The following is a 16,938-nucleotide window of genomic DNA, read 5'->3' on the forward strand; positions in this document are numbered from 1 at the left end:
CCAGGGCACCTGGGTGGCTCAGTCCCTTAAGGATTTGACTTCAGGTCCTGATCTCAGGGTCTGGGTTCAGTATTGGGGTCCTCTGCTCAGTGGGGGAGTCTGCTTGTCCCTCCCCTCTCCCTCTGCCCATCCCCCAGCTTGTGCTCTCTTTGTCTCTCTTTCAAATAAGTAGACAAAATCTTTAAAAAAAAATAGTGTGCAGTTCAGTGACTCTTATATTTGCAAAGTTGTACGACCATCACCACAATCTAATTTTAGAAGATTTTCATTATTCCAGAAAGAACCTTCATGTAGGGGAGGAATCCTACAGTACCGCGTCTTTTGTGACGGGCTTCTGTGGGTTCCCAGGGTGTTTTCGGGGTCATCCGCGCTGTAGCCCAGGCCCGTGCTATGCTCTTTTTTCTTGCCAGATAATATTCCACTGTGAGGTAGGCCGCGCCAGATTTGTCCGCTCGTCTGCTGGTGGACATCTCGGTGGTTTCCACTTTCTGGCTTTTATAGACCGTGTTGCTTGAATGTTCCTGCCCAAACTTCGGTGTTGACAGGTTTTCTTTCTCTTGGGTATATACCTAAGAGTGCAATTTTTCCTCCTGAGGCTTTGTCTCAATGTGTTCTAAACCAAGTGTGTCGCTTTTCTCTAAGCCAACACCACCTCAGGGGTGCTCAAAACTACCCTTTTCCTCAAGTAAAACTTCCAAGTCTAGATGAGTTTGTCCTTCCTCCATGCATGGCCCCCGCCTCAACTTCTAGTCCATGTTCTCTTGTCTCCTTGGCCCCCACGACCACTCAGACTCTGGCCCCTCATCTTCTTGCTGCTGTTGGCACAGGCTGCCAGCTTGGACCTCCGCCTGCTGTCCCCACTTCTTTCTGTTCTGGGCCTGCTGTGAGGGAGCCGCCCGGAGCCTGCCCTCCTCAGCTAACTTCTGTGACTGACCATTGCCTAGTTGAGGGTCCCCTGATTTCTGGTCTTAGGCCTTCTGGTCACACAACCTTACCTCAAGCTTCCTTTCCAGACGTGTGTCCCACCTCTCTGTCCCAGGCCCCCAACCTCCCTCCGTGTCTCACTCGCCTGGTGCTGTCCTGACTCCCTGCATTTTCGCTTCCTGGGGGCCTCCCCCCATCTTCGTCTGTTCCACTCCTCTCAGTCTTCTATGGTTAAATTCAAAGGCCACTCTGATGTAGGCCTTTTTAATTTAATGGACCTGATATTTTTCAAGCGTCCGCAAATGTTTGTCAAGTGACCCATGGCAGAACCTTTCAGACTGGCTCTGAGATTCCCTGCTCGGCCTCCCTGAGCTGTTCCGTGGTTCTGCTCCTGAGTTACTCCTTCCCGGCTTCTGAATCTTCCAGCCCTCGCACAAGCTCGCTCTCTCATCTAAAGGGCACTCAGGCCTTGTTTCTTAAATCAGTTCAATGCCCTCACCAAAGCAAGTCCTTCCCAACCTGCATTGTGCAAACAATTTTCGCATCTATGCTTGTTAAATGCCCTTCCTTCTTTCTTTCACGCATTCGAACATTGACTTTTCGGGAGGCCCGCTGTGTGCTAGATAGTGCGTCAGGCAGCAGGGAGTCGTCAGCAAAAGGAGCCACAGCTGCTGCCCTCACGGAGCATGTAGCCCCTGGACAGACAGACCTATGTCCTGCTGGGGACGCAGAGCACTGTGGGAACATGCAGTGGGGATAGGGGGGCGCTGCCCTCTCCTTGGGGAGTCAACCGATCACCTCGAAGGTTTGCCCTCGGAGAAGGCAGAGAGGCACATGTAGCCCGCAGGGGCAAGCTTCGAGGACGAGCTGTCCTTGCCCGCCGCCTGGCAAAGAGCAGGCCCTCAGGCCTCAGCCAGTGAGCGTTGCCTCTGGAGGGGTGGCCGGCATTTAGGGCTCTGCTGTCCCATGTCCTCTGTCCTAGGTGAGGATTCAGCCCTCTGTCTACGACCACAACGTGCCCGCCCTGGAGGCCGTGGTTGGGGTGCCGGGGCCTTACAGCGAGGGGCCCATCACACATGAGTGGAATGTGCAGATGGTAAGTAGCCAGGGCCCAGGGGAAGGAGGGACACTCGGGTTGGTGGGAGTGAGCTCATAAGGGGGGTACAGACGTGTGGGAAGGGAGTGAGGAGGGACGCGTCCTGTTGGGCTCAGTGATTTCTGAACCTGCCAAGAGCCAGTGGGAGTGTCCTGGGATGCCCCCGGAACTGAGGAACGGAGAGGGAGGCCACGTTCTGGCCTTAAGGGGCCAGCGTCCTCCCTCTCTGCTCTGGACTAAGCGAGGACCCATCTCATCACTCCTAGGACTCTCCTGTGACCTGCTATCGTGAGGATCTGGAGAGGCTGCCCAGCGAGGCTGAGGTCCGGGCTGGTGGGCTCAGAAGTTGGGGTGGGGGCCGGCAGAGTGCAGGTGGGAAGACAGGCCTCTCTGACCCCCGCTCTCTTCCTTCTCGGCAGCCTTGTTTGCCCAGAGCCAAGTTCCACTGTCCACTTGACTTCAAGGAGGAGATCCTCGTCCAAGTGACCGGGACTGTGGAGCTGGTCGGGGAGATCAAGGTTAGCAGCTGCTGGCAACAGGTGCAGTGGGTCAGGGGTGCTTGAGGGACAAGCAGCGGACTCCCCACCAGATGGGCTTCCTACATTTTTCTTTATGACCCTGATGCAAAGCCCTGATCTTTTCACAGCAGCCGACGAAAGACATCCGTGATTTGCTTGGAATTTGCCAGGCGGTTTTCCTGGGCCTACGGATGGTTCTTCTGGGTTCTTTGTAGGGAAAATTTCCTTCCAGCAGTGGGGCGTGGCCCCTTAGGATGCTCCAGTGGAGAACTCAGTAGCCGTGGTGCTCCCCACCTGGGCCTGTTCTCCTCAGCTTCTCCCCCTGAGTCAAGGTGGGGTGCAGAAGTCAGCAGGTTCTGGTCCTTGTTTTCCCCGGCCTGACGTCTCCCACTCCCCTCCACAGGCCCCCTCCATGTTCAGCCTCTGCAGCTCCCTCTCCGTCTCCTTCAACAGCAGCAAGCATTTCCACCTCTACGGCAGCAACGCCTCCCTGGCCCAGGTAGGGCTCTGGCTTCTCAGAAGCCCCAGGAACAGAGGTTGGTGGAGGGCTCTGTAGAGCCCTGGGGGGCGGAGCTGGAGGAACTAGAGCAGAAGCCAGAGGGCCCCCGGCTGGGCCCAAAAGGAAGAGCTTCCGGGCAGTCAGAGCGGTTTGTCTTGGCGAGGGCCGTGGAGGGCAGTGCCATGGGTTCCCTGCCACCACTGGTGGGCAAGCAGTCAGGCTATGAGGTCACCCGTCTGATGAGATGCGTCAGGCAGAGATCAGTGTGTTGGCAGCTCAGCAGAGGGTACCCACCCCCTGCCCACTAGGAGCGTGACAGGAAAGTGCTCTAAGCAGAACAAGCAGTGAGCATGGGGGCTCAGGCCACCCAGGCGAGAGGGTGGCAAGGCGGTTTGCAGAGCAGGAAGCTTGGAGCAGGGGAAGGGAAGCTTCCCCTCATTAGGTAAGCCTCAGCCAGGTTCTGGAAGGTTTGGCATGCTGGGCCGAGATTCTGACATTTCATTCTGGCCTCGAGATAGCTACATCAGGGCTTCCGCTGGGTCATGTGCATGTCTGCCTGCTGGCTCCGGGGGCTGCATGGGGTGGGGTGGGGGTGGGGGTTCCCTGGAGGGAGGCATCCAGGCCAGCCTGGCAGTGTGGGGCAGTAGTCCCGACCAGAGCCGCGAAGACCTAGCCATTCACAAGCATGTCAGAGGTGGGAGAGCCTTCTCATGTCCCCAGCTCTCCGCCTGCAGGTCCTTATGAAGGTGGATATCGTCTATGAGAAGGAAATGCTCTACGTCTACGTGCTGAGTGGCATCGGAGGGCTCTTGGTGCTGCTGGTGATTTTCGCCGTCCTCTATAAGGTAGGAGCTTCTGGGAGCCATGGGCCTGCCTTAGACAGCCAGGCTGGGGAAAAGGGTTTCGCAGGAGTCAGGGCAGAGACTGTCAAGATCCAGGACCGTTAAAGATCAAGGTGGCCTAGGCCCACTCCCTCCTTCCACAGATAAGGCTCATGAAGCCCCAAGAGCAAACAAGACTCCCCCCCGCATCCCTCCACCAGGTGCTGGCAGAACCAGGACTGGGTACCCAGGGAAGGAGGGGGCGCCCACGACTCAAGGGCCGGGCCCTGGGACACAGAGAGACATACCACAAACATGGTCCCTGCCTTTGGGGGACTCACAGTCTAATGGTGGAGACAGGCACACTGGGGGGGCTCACAGTCTAATGGTGGAGACAGTGAGCTGGGGGGGGCTCACAGTCTAATGGTGGAGACAGGCACACTGGGGGGGCTCACAGTCTAATGGTGGAGACAGTGAGCTGGGGGGGGCTCACAGTCTAATGGTGGAGACAGGCACACTGGGGGGGCTCACAGTCTAATGGTGGAGACAGGTGCACTGTGGGAGCTCACAGTCTAATGGTGGAGACTGGAGCACTGGAGAGGGGAGCTCCCAGTCTAATGGCAGAGACAGGCGCACACATGATAAGGGCTCCACTCAAAGGCCTGTACGCTGGAACTTCACTTAGGCTGGGGGAGTCCGGGAAGGCCTCCCAGGAGAGGAGGCGTTTGAGTTGGGATTTGAAGGAGTTGCCAGATGAAGAATGCCGGAGGACAGATGTTCCATATGAAACCCTCAAATCCTCCAGAAAAGCGCAGAAAATCAGTTTCTTATTGTTGCATTCCCCCAGGGTCGTCATTAACAACCATTTGGTTTCTGTTCTTCCAGGTTCTAATTTTGTTGTTTAAATATGTGTATACGTGTGCGCATGAGAGAGGCAGAGGGAAAAAGTCAGCGTCTGTGTATATAGGTAGAAAACATAAAAGGGGGGCGCCTGGGTGGCCCAGTCAGTTAAGCCGCTGCCTCTGGCTCAAGTCATAATCCCTGGGTCCTGGGATCGAGCCCCGCTCAGCGGGGAGTCTGCTTCTCCCTCTCCCTCTGCTATTGCTCCCCCTGCTTGCGCGCTCTCTCTCTGTCTCAAATAAATAAATAAAATCTAAAAAAAAAAACAGAAAAGAAAAGAAAATGTAAATGGAAGGATCCCATATAAACTGCTCGGGAGCTTGGGTTTCCCACCGAGTATTCTGTGCTGCTGTCTCTCCGCGAGAGCACGCTCACGTCCACCTCTTGCTCTGTAACCTGCGCTGGTTTGCCACTGTCCAGATGCCCCACCTTTTCTTTAATAAGATCCCCACTGATCAACATTTAGATTATTTGTAATTTCTACCTATTTTTTTAAAGATCATTCATTTATTTACTTGAGAGCGAGCCGGGCGAGGGAGAGCACAAGCAGGGGGCGGGGGGCAGAGGGAGAGGGAGAAGCAGACACCCTCTGAGCAGGGACACCCCCAACCCAGACTCGGGCTCCATCCCACGACCCCGGGATCATGCCCCGAGCCAGACGCTTCATGGACTGAGCCAGGCAGGTGCCCCTAATATCTACCTGTTTTAAACAGTGACCGAAAAAGGCTCTTGGCTCCCACATCTTTGCGCACTTGTCCAAAAGCTCTTTAGAATTAGTTGCTGGAGCTGGAATGGCTGAGCCAAAGAACATACATGTTTTGGGGAAAAAAGAATATGTATGTTCTGAGCTTTCAACAGAGAGTACGGGACCCCCACTAAGCGCTATGGGAGCGCAGGCCCTTCTGTTAGTGTTACTGGATATTGTCAACCTGCCCGCCCCAAATATTGGTCCAGGACACTTTGACGAGCCTGAAGAATGAACTGTTGAGCGTTCAGCTTCTCGGCATGTTGTCAGGAAGCCGGTGTGGCAGACGCCTCGCCCCAGCCCTGGAGCGGGTACCACGTGTGACTCATGACCATGGGGGCCCTTTCATGTTTTGCGAGGCTGATGGGCCCAGAGTGTTCCATGGCCCTTGTGCTAACTCCGGTTTTGTTTTCCTGCAGTTTGGCTTCTTCAAACGGAACCTGAAGGAGAGGATGGAGGCTACTGCGGAAGCTTCCAGCGGAATCCCTGGAGAAGCCTCTGACCAGCCAGAGTCCATGGAAGAGGCTGGGGACCCGGGCTGCCTGGAGCCCCTCCACGAGGAGGAAGCACAGGATGGAGGTGGCAAAGACTGAGGCCCAGGCCCAACGCAGAGCGCCCAGGACTGGACTCGGGAAGCCTAGGGTCCCTCTGCCTCGACCTGTGTCACGCTGTGTGTCTTCGGGCAAGTCACTGCCCCCACCCAGGCCTCGGTGTCGCTGTTTTGAACACAGAGCTCCCTCCTGGCTGCCTGCTCTGCGGGCTCCTGGTCAGGGTCCATGAGCGTGGCCGGGCAGGCCACAGAGGGCAGGCCTTGTCCTGAGCAGCTGGCTCTGGCTTCCCCCGGTTCTTCTTAGTACCCTCCCCCGGAAGAGGATATCCGATCTAAGTCTGGAAGAACTGTCATCTCAGGACCTAGCGACCCGGCCCTCACACCCACCTGCTCTTGGATGTCCCCAGAGGCCTAAGACTCCCAGAACCTTCAGTTTCCTGCCTGGACTCCAGTCAGCTTTCCGTCTGCTGCCAGAGAGCAAACCTGATCCGTGTCACTACAGTGCTTCTACAAACCCCTGGCTCTGGGGCTGGGCACTGGCTTCCTTACCATGCCTTCCAGAACCTGCAGAATATCTCTAACATGCCAGGGTTGCCTTCCTGGCCTCCTCCGGAGACTCCCCGCCTCCCTTCCTGAGCTCCAGTTACACCTGCCTTCCTCAGGAGCCAAGCTCCTTCCTGTCTCACTTGCTTTCACCCAGACTGCTCCTTCTGCCTGCAACATTCCTCCCTAGCCCTTTCCCTGGCTCTCAGTCAGCCTTCGGCTCTCAGCTCCGGGAGAATGGCCTCAGACTAGCCCCTTGCCTCCCACCCCACAAGGGGGTTCTCCTTTCCCCTATTACACAAGCTTCCTTTCGCCTGCACTCTCCCTCATAGCGCAGCTCATGTTTGCTACTTAATGTTCCTCTCTCAAATCCAGCCATGGACTCCATGGGGGTAAGGACCATACCGGTCATGTTCACCTTGGAGATGTCACAGAGCCAGACACAGTAGGCGGCTGCCACAATTTCAGCGACCTAATGAGGGTGCCTGTGAGAGGATTGAGAAAACGTTTGGGTGAGCTCGTGACATCTCCCCCCACTTCAAGACTCGGTCTTCCCCGGGCTCCTGTCCCCTTGCTCCAACCCCCCAACCCCCACCCCAGATGCCTCATGACCCATCTCGGCCACCACTGGGAGGCTATGAGCTCAAGGCAGAGTCTGTCCATCTGGCTCCCGGCATCAAGCACAGTGCCTGCCTCTGTTTACCCAATAAATGTGAAAATCCATCCAATTTTGTGATGTTTTTATGCTGGTCCCCCATTTCAGCCTGGCTCAAGGAAATATTCATTCAACCTTTTCTCTAAATGGGACCCAAACGTCTCTTGTTTCCTCTCTCTCTCTTTTTTTTTCTTTTCTTGTTATGACAACGCTCAGGGACTGATCTGCAGGAGGCACTGACAACTCATTAAGGTGTGAGAGCACACCCTTTCTGGTCTTTTTAAAAACAACAATAACAATTGGTGGGGCTTGATCCTGAGGCCCCCATCTTTAGGAGGGGATGCGGTCCTGCTCCTGGATGCTGCCCTCTTGTGGTCAGTAGAACCCCCAGGAAGGGGGTGGTTTTAGGGGTAGAAATGGGGTAATTCTCAGCCCACTATCTGGGTCCAGCACTGGACGCTGAGAAGCAACCCATGGTCTCCCAAGCAGTGACCTTTGATGGCTGCCTTCTGCCTACAGGGGAGTAAACGAACATTCTCAAGCCTGGCACACAAGGCCCAGAACAGCATTTCAAAGCCTGCTGGCCTCTTCAACCTCATCAACCCCCTTCTGGTCCAGCACCCAGGGAACCATGGGGCTGGCTCTTAAGGAAGACCTCAGGAATGAAGAAGTGAGGCCCATTTTCCCAGAGAGAAGGGGAAAGAATGTTCTAAAGGGCAGGAATATCACAGAAATGCTAAAAGTACGCAGTTATCTGTAGGTTTCTGAAATTCTGTTGGCTCCTATGGATTCGTGTAGTATTTCTTGAAAGATCTGTGTCAGGGCCTGTTCTGTGTCCCAAGGGCATGGTAATGAACATGACAGACAAGTCCCTGCCCCCAGGAAGCATCACCCCAGTGGGAAAGCAGAGTGAAAAGGTAGAAATGTGATTCCAGGTGTCGAGGAGGCTGTGAAGAGGGTAAAGCAAGATAGCAGGTTGGAGAGGGATTGGGAGGGTCCTCTCACATTGGTGATGCTCTGTGACACACACACAAAGTGTGAATATTTTCATCAGGGATGGGAGCAAAATAGCACAGAAAATCTGGGAGGTTCATTTCAGGAACCTACCCTCGTCCTGCCCAGGAGTCTATATCCCGACTAGCTTAACAGCCCCCGTCCTCAAATACCTATGTGTCCTTCCCCGCCTGTGTCTTTGCAAATGCTCTACCCCTTTCCACCCTGTCCAGGTCCACCACCCCCTTCTATCCTTTAAAATCTTCCTACTTCAAAGCACTTCCAAGCTTTCCTCATCCCCTCAGCTCCTAGACAAAATGACCCATTTCATCTTCACTTAATACCCCATCAGAACATAGGACACTGACTGTGTGGGCTCCTCTCTCGAGACTGGGAGGTTCTAGAAGGCAGGATTCAGTCTTTGCTCACTTGTGTTACCAACACTGGCCCCTCATCAGGGCTGGCAACAGAAAAGATGTCCAAATAAGTGTTTGATTCGGTGGCCTTCACATGTTTTGGGTTTAGGACCCCTTTATACTCTGAAAAATTAAAGATCTCCAGAGTTTTTGTTTATATGGGTTATACCTCGTGGTGTTTATCCAATTCGAAATTAAAATGGAGAAAAATGTAAAACATATGGACACCCAAACCCACATGATCCACAAGCAGTCAGAATGATGACATATGTTCTCACAGGCCATGTAGCCTCTAGAAAACACCATCCCCGTGGCACAAAGTGAAAAAGGAACACCTTAGTATCGCTGGGAAATAGTCAAAACTAGTCAGCCAGCTGGAGTCCAGGCTCTGCTGCTTCGAAGCTGTGCCCTGTGGGGCTGTCACTTACCCTCTCTGGGACTCGTTTCTTTATCTGTAAAATGGGAATAATTGTATATCACTCAGAGCTGTCCTGAACATGATGTAACACTTGCGAATGGTCTGGAACTTTTGGAAGCACACCTGTGCTTGATAAAGGTGAGGAATCGAAAAAAAAAATGGTGAGGAATAGAAGTGGTTTATTGTGGGGATGTCTAGGCGGCTCAGTTGGTTGAGCATCTGCCTTCGGTTCAGGGTCCTGGGATCAAGGCTCCTTGCTCAGTGGGGTGCCTGCTTCTCCCTCTGCCTGCCACTCCCCCTGCTTGTGATATCTCTATCTCTCTCTGACAAATAAACAAAATTATTTATTATTTATTTATTTCTACTTTATTTATTTATTTTATTTTATTATTATTTATATTTTTATTTTATTTTATTTATTAATTTTTTGAAAAAGTAGTTTAGTTGGGCAGGACAGTGCTGTCAAAGCAGCACATCAGACTGCAAGTCAAAAGACCTGGCACTGGTTTTTCACCGTGACCTTGAGAAAGATGTGTGCCCTTCTTGGGCTTGACCTTGAGAAAGATGCATGCCCTTCTTGGGCTTCTCCACCTGGGATCTGGAGGACCTCAGGAGCTGTTATGTGGAAGAGGGGTGTGTCAGCTGAGCAGCTGAGCCCCGCCCCCCACCCCCACCCCCCACAACCTGCTTTAAATACCAAGGTTCCTAAGTAGCAAACAGGCAACTTCATCAATGAAACACTCTAGACTGTGCCTGGGGCCTCCCGGCTTTCAGTGGCCTTCAAACAAGTTTGGGAGCTGGGAAAAAAAAAAATCACCTCCAAACTATGAAAATTAAATTGTATAATTGAAATAAATGTTAAAGTAAATGTAATATGTCGGTAGTCAAATGCATTTCTATTTAACATTTGTAGTTCCATACATGAACTATATTAAATTTGGAGTATTTTAATATTTGAAATTACATCCAGTAGGGTACCTATACAAGAATGTGCATAAAGTTTACACAGATCTTTAAAAGACCAAGATATTTTACTTGAAAAATAATGTTCTACTTCCAAAAATAATTAAAACTTAAAAAAAAAAACACCAAACACAGGGCGCCTGGGTGGCTCAGTGGTTTAAGCCTCTGCCTTCGGCTCAGGTCATGATCTCAGGGTCCTGGGATCCAGCCCCGAGTGGGGCTCTCTGCTCAGCAGGGAGCCTGCTTCTCTCTCTCTCTCTGCCTACCTCTCTTCCTGCTTGTGATCTCTCTCTCTCTGTCAAAAAAAATAAATAAAATCTTAAAAAAAAAAAAAGGCACCACCAAACACAACCAAACTGTGTGATTTCTTTTTTTTTTTTTCAAGATTTTATATATTTGTCAGAGAGAGTGCACACAAGCAGGGGGAGTGGCTGGCAGAGGGAGAAGCAGACTCCCAGCTGAGCAGATAGCCCGATGCAGGACTTGATCCCAGGACCCTGAGATCATGACCTAAGCAGAAGGCAGACCCTTAACTGACAGAGCCACCCAGGCGCCCCAAACTATGTGATTTCTAAGGCTCCTTTCAGAGCTTGCAGAACATAAGAGGCTGGACAGAAACATCCTTAGAGGGGTGCCTGGGTGCCTCAGTGGGTTAAAGCCTCTGCCTTCGGCTCAGATCATGATCCCAGGGTCCTAGGATCAAGCTAGGGCTCTGCTCAGCAGGGAGCCTGCTTCCCCCTCTCTCTCTACCTGCCTCTCTGCCTACTTGTGATCTCTGTCAAATAAATAAATGAAATCTTTAAAAGAAAGAAAGAAAGAAAGAAGAAAGAAAGAAAGAAAGGAAGGAAAAAGAAAGAAAGAAAGAAAGAAAGATACTTAGAGAAGTTATTTGCTCTTGGCAAGTTATAAGGCCCTGAGGATGGGTGTGGGCCTGGGGGGTGACTCGAGGATTTGAGGCTCAAGAGCCTTTGTAGAGCCCTGATTCGCCTCTGCCTATGTGGCCGAGTAGCTGGGACTGATGGAGCCAGGCAGATGTGGTCAGAACGTCTCACCTGCCTTCTGTCCACGGAGTGACTTTAAGCAGGTCAGTTATCCCTGAAATGGAATGAAAAAATCTTTGCAGGGCCATTGGGCCCTTGTAGGCATTCATCTGAAGATGCTCCCAGCAGCTGGGTGATTCTCCTAGGTGTGGCCTGTCCTACTCAACCAAGGTCAAGGCAGACCACACCCCAGGCTCCCACAGATTCACTGCAGGTTCCAACTCTCCATTCCTTCCTAAGGGCCACGTATTAGGAGGGATGAGACTCATATAGGAAAGAAAATCAGGATAAAGGTGGGGTGGGAGCAGGGTGATACCAATAGGCCCAGGGGTCCTAAAAAAGAGGCAGAGGTGTGGCAAATCAGGCCCAGCTTGGTGGGTGGATCTTAAAGGCTAGAGTCCTCTGATCCTCTCACTGGGTCCCCTGTGTGCCCCCTACAGGTGGGGCCGGGACTCCAGGCACTCTCTGTGGTTCTGGTCATTCAGGGTCTGCATGACAGGAGGACTAGAGGTTCTGGCTGGGGAGGCGAGAGGAGGATGGCACAGCTAGGTGCTGGGAGCCAAAGAGATGGAGCACAGGCTCTATGCCTGGCTATGAGAACAGGGTCTGTTCTCTGGACCAGGACACACCCTGTTTGGTAAAAAGGATATCCCACAAAGTCAAAAGCTTTCTCACACCTCCTACAATGACCTCCCTCTGTGTTTGTGCCGGCTTCAAAGCAGGAGACAAAACTTGGGGATGTATGGGCAGGTTGTGTCTCCTGAGCATCAGATTTTAAGATTCCAGGGAAACTTGGAACATAAAAGGACTTCCCAGACAGGTCCCTAGGGCTTTACCAGCTCTGTGTAGTTATTATCACTGAGTGTCTCCCACTGCCCAGGGCACTGCCCATGTACACATTTTAAGGACAAGTCTCTTTTATCACATAAAGGTTTTTATTGAACTCAAATTCAGGGGCTCCAAAGCCTGAGGAAGACAAGGGAGGCTGGGCTTTGCACTGAGGCAGGAGCCCCCACCCAGGGCCCCACTCCCCACCCCACCTACCCTCACCCCTTCCTGACTCAATGAGGGTCTCAGTAGCTACCAATCTAAGCTACCCCACTCTAATTAAGTAACCCTCCCCCCTCCCCTCCCACCCCCGCCTAGCACTTTGCCAAGCCAGGCACCCACCAAGGGCCATGCTGCTGCTGAAGGCCAGATCTCTGCTGACCTCTTTTCTGGATCTCTCCCAGAACCTCCCACTGCCTGCTTGGCCTCTCTCCAACCCCTCTTCAGAGCCCATTTGCCAGAAGTCTCCAGGGCATGTACCTTCCTCCACCCCGGCTCTCAGCTCCTCCATCCTCCCCCAGCATTTCCACTATTCCCTCTAACAATTTCTCTAGCTCCCCGGCCCCTTCTCCTCCGCCCACCACCTCCCCACCCCACCCCAGGCAGGGCCCCAGGTCAGCGGCGGCCAGCTGCGTGGGTCCGCTGGTGGCGGATGAGGTCGGAGCTCTGCGAGAAGGCCTTTCCACAGTCATCGCACTTGTAGGGCCGCTCCCCGCTGTGGACCCGGTGATGCTGGAGCAGCGTGGAGGAGCGGCAAAAGCCCTTGCCGCACACGGCGCACCTGTAGGGCCGCTCGCCCGTGTGGGAACGCTGGTGCTGAATCAGCGTGGAGGAGCGGTTGAAGGTCTTGCCGCAGTCGGGGCAGCTGTAGGTGCGGCCTGGCAGGTGGGTGCGGGCATGGATGGCCAGCACCGAGCTCTGGCCAAAGCGCTTGCCGCACTCCGGGCACTTGAAGGGCTTCTCTCGGGCGTGGCTGCGGGCGTGGGGGATGAGAGCCGAGCGTTGGGAGAAGCTCTTGCCGCAGATGCCACAGCTGAAGGGCCTTTGCCCCGTGTGCACCCTCTGGTGACTACGCAGGGAAGAGTTCTGGCTGTAGCACTTGCCGCACTCGGGGCAGCTGTAGGGCCGCTCGTGGCTATGGGTGCGCTGGTGCCGCAGGAGGTAGGAGCTGTCGCCGAAGGCCTTGCCACAGTGCGGGCACTTGTAGGGCTTCTGACCAGAGTGGGTGCGCTGGTGGCGAAGCAGGTAAGAGCTGTCGGCGAAGGCCTTGCCACAACGGGGACACTTGTAGGGCCGCTCGCCCGTGTGGGTGCGCTGGTGTTTGATGAGGTCAGAGCTCTGGGAGAAGGCCTTGCTACAGACCTCACATTTATAGGGCTTCTCACCCGTATGGATGCGCTGGTGTTGGATCAGGGTGGAGCCCCGCCCGAAGCTCTTCCCGCAGATGCCACAGATATTGGGCCGAGGGCCCTGCCCACCCCTGGCCCGGCCACCCCGCCGGCCTGGGCCCCGAAGGGACCCTGTCAGGCCCAGGGGATTCTGGAGCATCTCGAACTGTGGTGTGGCCAGCAGGGTCCCTGTGGGCATCTCAAAAGGTGGCCCTAGGGGTAGACCCCCTGTGGGCTGCTCCCCAAACCCCTGGGTGAAGGAGTCCAAGGGGTGGCCTCCCAAGGGGATGCTCAAGGGGTTCTTTTCCTCGGGATTCAGAAGCACCTCAGCACCTTCCTGGAATTTGGAACTTTGAGCTTCAAATTCAGGGCTTTGGGTTTTGAACTCGGGATTCTGGGGTTCAAATCCCGGGCTCTGGGATTCATATGCGGGGCTCTGGGGTTCATACCCAGGGCTCTTGGGTTCATACCCAGGGCTCCGGGGTTCATATCCAGGGCTTTTGGGGTCATACCCAGGGCTTTGGGGCTCATACCTAGGACTTTGGGTTTCAAACTCAGGGCTCTGAGAACCTGATTCGGGACTTCTGGGTGCAAATTCAGGGCTTGGGGGCACAAACCCAGGGCTTCGGGACTCAAATCCTGGGCTTTCAGGCTCAAACCTGGGGCTCTGGTGTTCAAACTCAGGGCTTTGTGGCTCAAACCCAGGGCTCTGGGGTTCAAGCCCAAAGGGTATCTCTTCGACCTCATAGTCCCCACTGCCTTCTTGTTGAGACATTTCTTCTTCCTCATTCTCACTCATGTTGCCTGCAGGATCAGAGAATTACAGAAAATCCAGGTAGTGTGGGGCCTGGAAGGTCATTTGGTCCCACCACTAGTTGCCACAAACGTCTCCCTCTCCTCCAGCAGGGTCGCTAGCCCTTGAGCAGGTGCTGAAATTCCCACCTCCCCCTCCGCGGACCCAGGACGTCCAGTCCCCGCCCCCGCTTCCTCCAAGTCCCAGGTGTCCAAGCCCCCTCTCCCTCCCGCTCCCGACGGCCCACAGCTCCCTCTCCCGCTCCCGTTCCCAGGCACGCTCCTCGGAAAGGCGCTCTCTCCCTCACCTTTGAGAGACCCTTCGGGGCTCCCCAGTTCGTCGGGGCTTTGCACATCCCCGGGCTCCAGGCCCCACGGCGACGCTTCCCGTTCCATCCCCGCCGGCTCCCAGTGCGGCGGCGGCGGCGATGGCGGACGATCCTGCGATCAGGCCTGAGTCCCCTGAGACCCGGGCCCTCGCCGCTCGCCTGCTCAGCGCCGCCCAGGGGACCCGGCTGCCCAGCCCGGGCCCCTGAGGCCGGACGTCTTGACCCTGGGCCTCTCTGGCCGGCCGGGCCCCTCCCCTACCCGCGGCCCCGCCCCCACCCCCAAGGTCTCGCCTTGCCCTGGGGCCCTCCAAGGCCCCCGTGCGTCGTGGCCTCAGTGGTGAGGGTCTTCACGACTCGCCCTGCCGCCCCCGAATGCCGCTCCCCGCCCGCGACCCCGCCGTCTGGCCCCCCAGCCCCGGCTGGGCTGCGGCTGTCCGACCCCCTCCCCCCCCCCGCACAGGAAGTGTCCGTCCGAGGCCAGTTTCCCCCGCTGGCTCGCGCCACGGCCTCTCTAGGAGCGGCTGGAGGTGGAAACTCGTTGGCATTAACCCTGGGCTGGATGGCCCCGGCTTTGAGGTGGGGGATGACGAAGAGCCCTGCAGCCAGCGGGAAAAGCTGGGGTGGTTAGTGTGCTCTGTCCTAGGTCTCCGTCCGTCCAGGAGCCTATCTATCCGTCACCCGGGCCCTGCATCCGTCAGTGCCTATGGCCAAGGGCGAGGCGACAAGCGAGACCAAGGTCAGCACGAAGGAGCGACTCTTCCCGGCGCCAGCGGGGGCGGCGTCTAGCTCCCCTCCCCTCCCCGGCCTTGGGGTGAGCTCCGGCCGCGCCTCGGGAACCTGAACGTACCCCCAGCCTTGAGCTCCTGAATCTGGGACTGCACCCCGCCAACCCGAACTCTACTCCTCCTCACCGGCGCGCCCACCCCCCGCCCAACTCTCCTGACCCCCTCCCTCCCCGCTCCTCCTAATCTCCACCCTACCCCCTCTGGGAGGGCTAGGATCGTTGCCAAGGAAACAGCTCCGCCTCCGGTTTCCGGAGGCACCGCCCCTACCTCCCAGTGAGTACAGCGATTGGCCGAGGGAGCTCGTCCTCTCGTCGTCCCGCCGCCTCCTCCCCCTACACCAACTGCTAGGCGTTACTGGTCGCCAGGGAACGCGAGGCGCCTTTCTGATTGGATGGGGGGGAGGGCGGGCCGGTTCCACCTACCCAGCGATCAGAAAGGCCTGCGAGAAGGCTGAGAGGGAGGTTCCCCGCGTCTCCTTTCCAGGGGTCGGCTTGGTGTTTTCAGAACTTTTCCCGCCCCCATTTACCGTTCATTATGTCTTATCTCCCTGAAGGAAGCCAAGGGATCTGGAAAGGGACAACCTTCCTCCCCTGGTCTTCCGCATGCTTCCTTTCCCAGCACTTTCCTTTCTCGCAACAGGTTCCAGGTGCCGAGGGGGCCGGTTGGCGGATCCTCCCGCAGAGGAGGCTGCTTTCTTTTCTATTACTTGCCTATCCCTTCCACCTTTCCCCGAAGTGAGAGCCTTAGTCCCTGGTTCCTGGATTTTCTCCCAGAGAGGCAGGGATCCTATGGGACTTACTTCCAGGTGAGGGGGGGTGGTCAAGTTCAGGAGAAGCAGAGAAACTTCTGGCCTTTAAAGGAGCTAAGCACTCTCCAGTCCTGGCTTGAACAGAAGCTTGTAGAAGGAAACCTAAGAAACACTGCCCTTGGTGCCGCTTTGAATCAAGGGAAAAGTGATTCTGGAAAACAATTCTTATCCCCGTTTTTTACCCTTGCTGCTGAAAGTATTTTGGTAGCGATCTTTGACAATTGATGAGCCAAATTCTCACTGTGTGAGTGATGCAGAGGCCAAGATTGTTTTCTCGTTGCCTTCTCAGACAAATGAAGGAAAGAAACTGGTTTAGGAGGAAAGATGGCACCTTCCATTCTCCTGAAAAGAGATGAGAACAAGAATCTGGAGAATTGCAAGTAGTACGAGCTTAGAGAAAACAGAGGCTTACACATAGAATCACAATTACCTTCCTACAAATAAAGCAGGAGCACTTTCCTCCCCTGCAGAGGAACAGCTTCCAGCTCCAGACCTGTCTCCCACTCCCCATCTGTCCTAAAGCCTTCTGTGAAGAATGGTTCACACCATCCAGCACTAGAGGCCACACATGGGCAGGACACCCGACAGACAAGGGCATGGACTAGGGAAGGAGCAGGGCCTGGAGCACACTTTGGTCATTCCCAAAGCACTCACACAAATGAGAAGCAAAAGTCTCATGAGACTCTTTTCTCTGACCTCCAACCTGCTAACCCACTAGAAGATTTACACAGGAGAGCACAGTGTGTGGCAAGGCCTCCAGCCACAGCTCTGACCCCCGTCCTATTGCCTGCAGCCCTCTCCATGAGGCCCACATGTAGTGGAAGTCAGGCCAAGGCTGCAGGGTGCTTTGGCACCCACATTACCATGTGGAAAACCAGTCTTCCCAGTGCCCAGAGCAGAAGAGTCGCTGACTTCGGGCAGCCTCCT

The 16,938-nt window shown here is 55.0% G+C and overlaps 2 protein-coding genes across 5 annotated transcripts in view; one reads left to right on the forward strand and one right to left on the reverse strand.

The window, feature by feature from the left end:
- The window catches only part of ITGAL (integrin subunit alpha L), a 39,536-nt gene extending 30,719 nt beyond the window's left edge, over nucleotides 1-8,817 (forward strand). For 2 of the 4 annotated variants that reach the window (XM_047714070.1, XM_047714073.1), the window contains exons 26-31: nucleotides 1,907-2,020; nucleotides 2,287-2,343; nucleotides 2,437-2,538; nucleotides 2,942-3,037; nucleotides 3,772-3,882; nucleotides 5,923-8,817. In XM_047714070.1, the coding sequence (XP_047570026.1) occupies nucleotides 1,907-2,020; nucleotides 2,287-2,343; nucleotides 2,437-2,538; nucleotides 2,942-3,037; nucleotides 3,772-3,882; nucleotides 5,923-6,096 (654 nt within the window). In that variant the 3' untranslated portion in view covers nucleotides 6,097-8,817. The remainder of the gene's footprint in view (nucleotides 1-1,906; nucleotides 2,021-2,286; nucleotides 2,344-2,436; nucleotides 2,539-2,941; nucleotides 3,038-3,771; nucleotides 3,883-5,922) is intronic. The other 2 variants (XM_047714072.1, XM_047714074.1) reach the window with 1 other exon arrangement.
- A 3,180-nt stretch (nucleotides 8,818-11,997) lies between these two features.
- On the reverse strand, nucleotides 11,998-15,333 carry ZNF768 (zinc finger protein 768). The gene is made up of 2 exons (XM_047714597.1): nucleotides 14,398-15,333; nucleotides 11,998-14,101 (listed from the first exon to the last, which is right to left on the reverse strand). Exons 1-2 carry the CDS (start codon nucleotides 14,483-14,485, stop codon nucleotides 12,525-12,527), a joined length of 1,665 nt encoding a protein of 554 aa, XP_047570553.1. The 5' UTR covers nucleotides 14,486-15,333; the 3' UTR covers nucleotides 11,998-12,524.
- Nucleotides 15,334-16,938: the final 1,605 nt, after the last annotated feature.

Source organism: Lutra lutra, chromosome 18 (assembly GCF_902655055.1).
Source record: "Lutra lutra chromosome 18, mLutLut1.2, whole genome shotgun sequence".
NCBI classification, from domain to species: Eukaryota; Metazoa; Chordata; class Mammalia; order Carnivora; family Mustelidae; genus Lutra; species Lutra lutra.

Coding starts and splice junctions, on each gene's coding strand:
- ZNF768 (XM_047714597.1), bottom strand. CDS start 14,485: ATGGAACGGGAAGCGTCGCCGTGGGGCCTGGAGCCCGGGGATGTGCAA. Junction 14,102..14,397: donor CCCCGAAGGGTCTCTCAAAG/GTGAGGGAGAGA, acceptor CTGATCCTGCAG/GCAACATGAGTGAGAATGAG.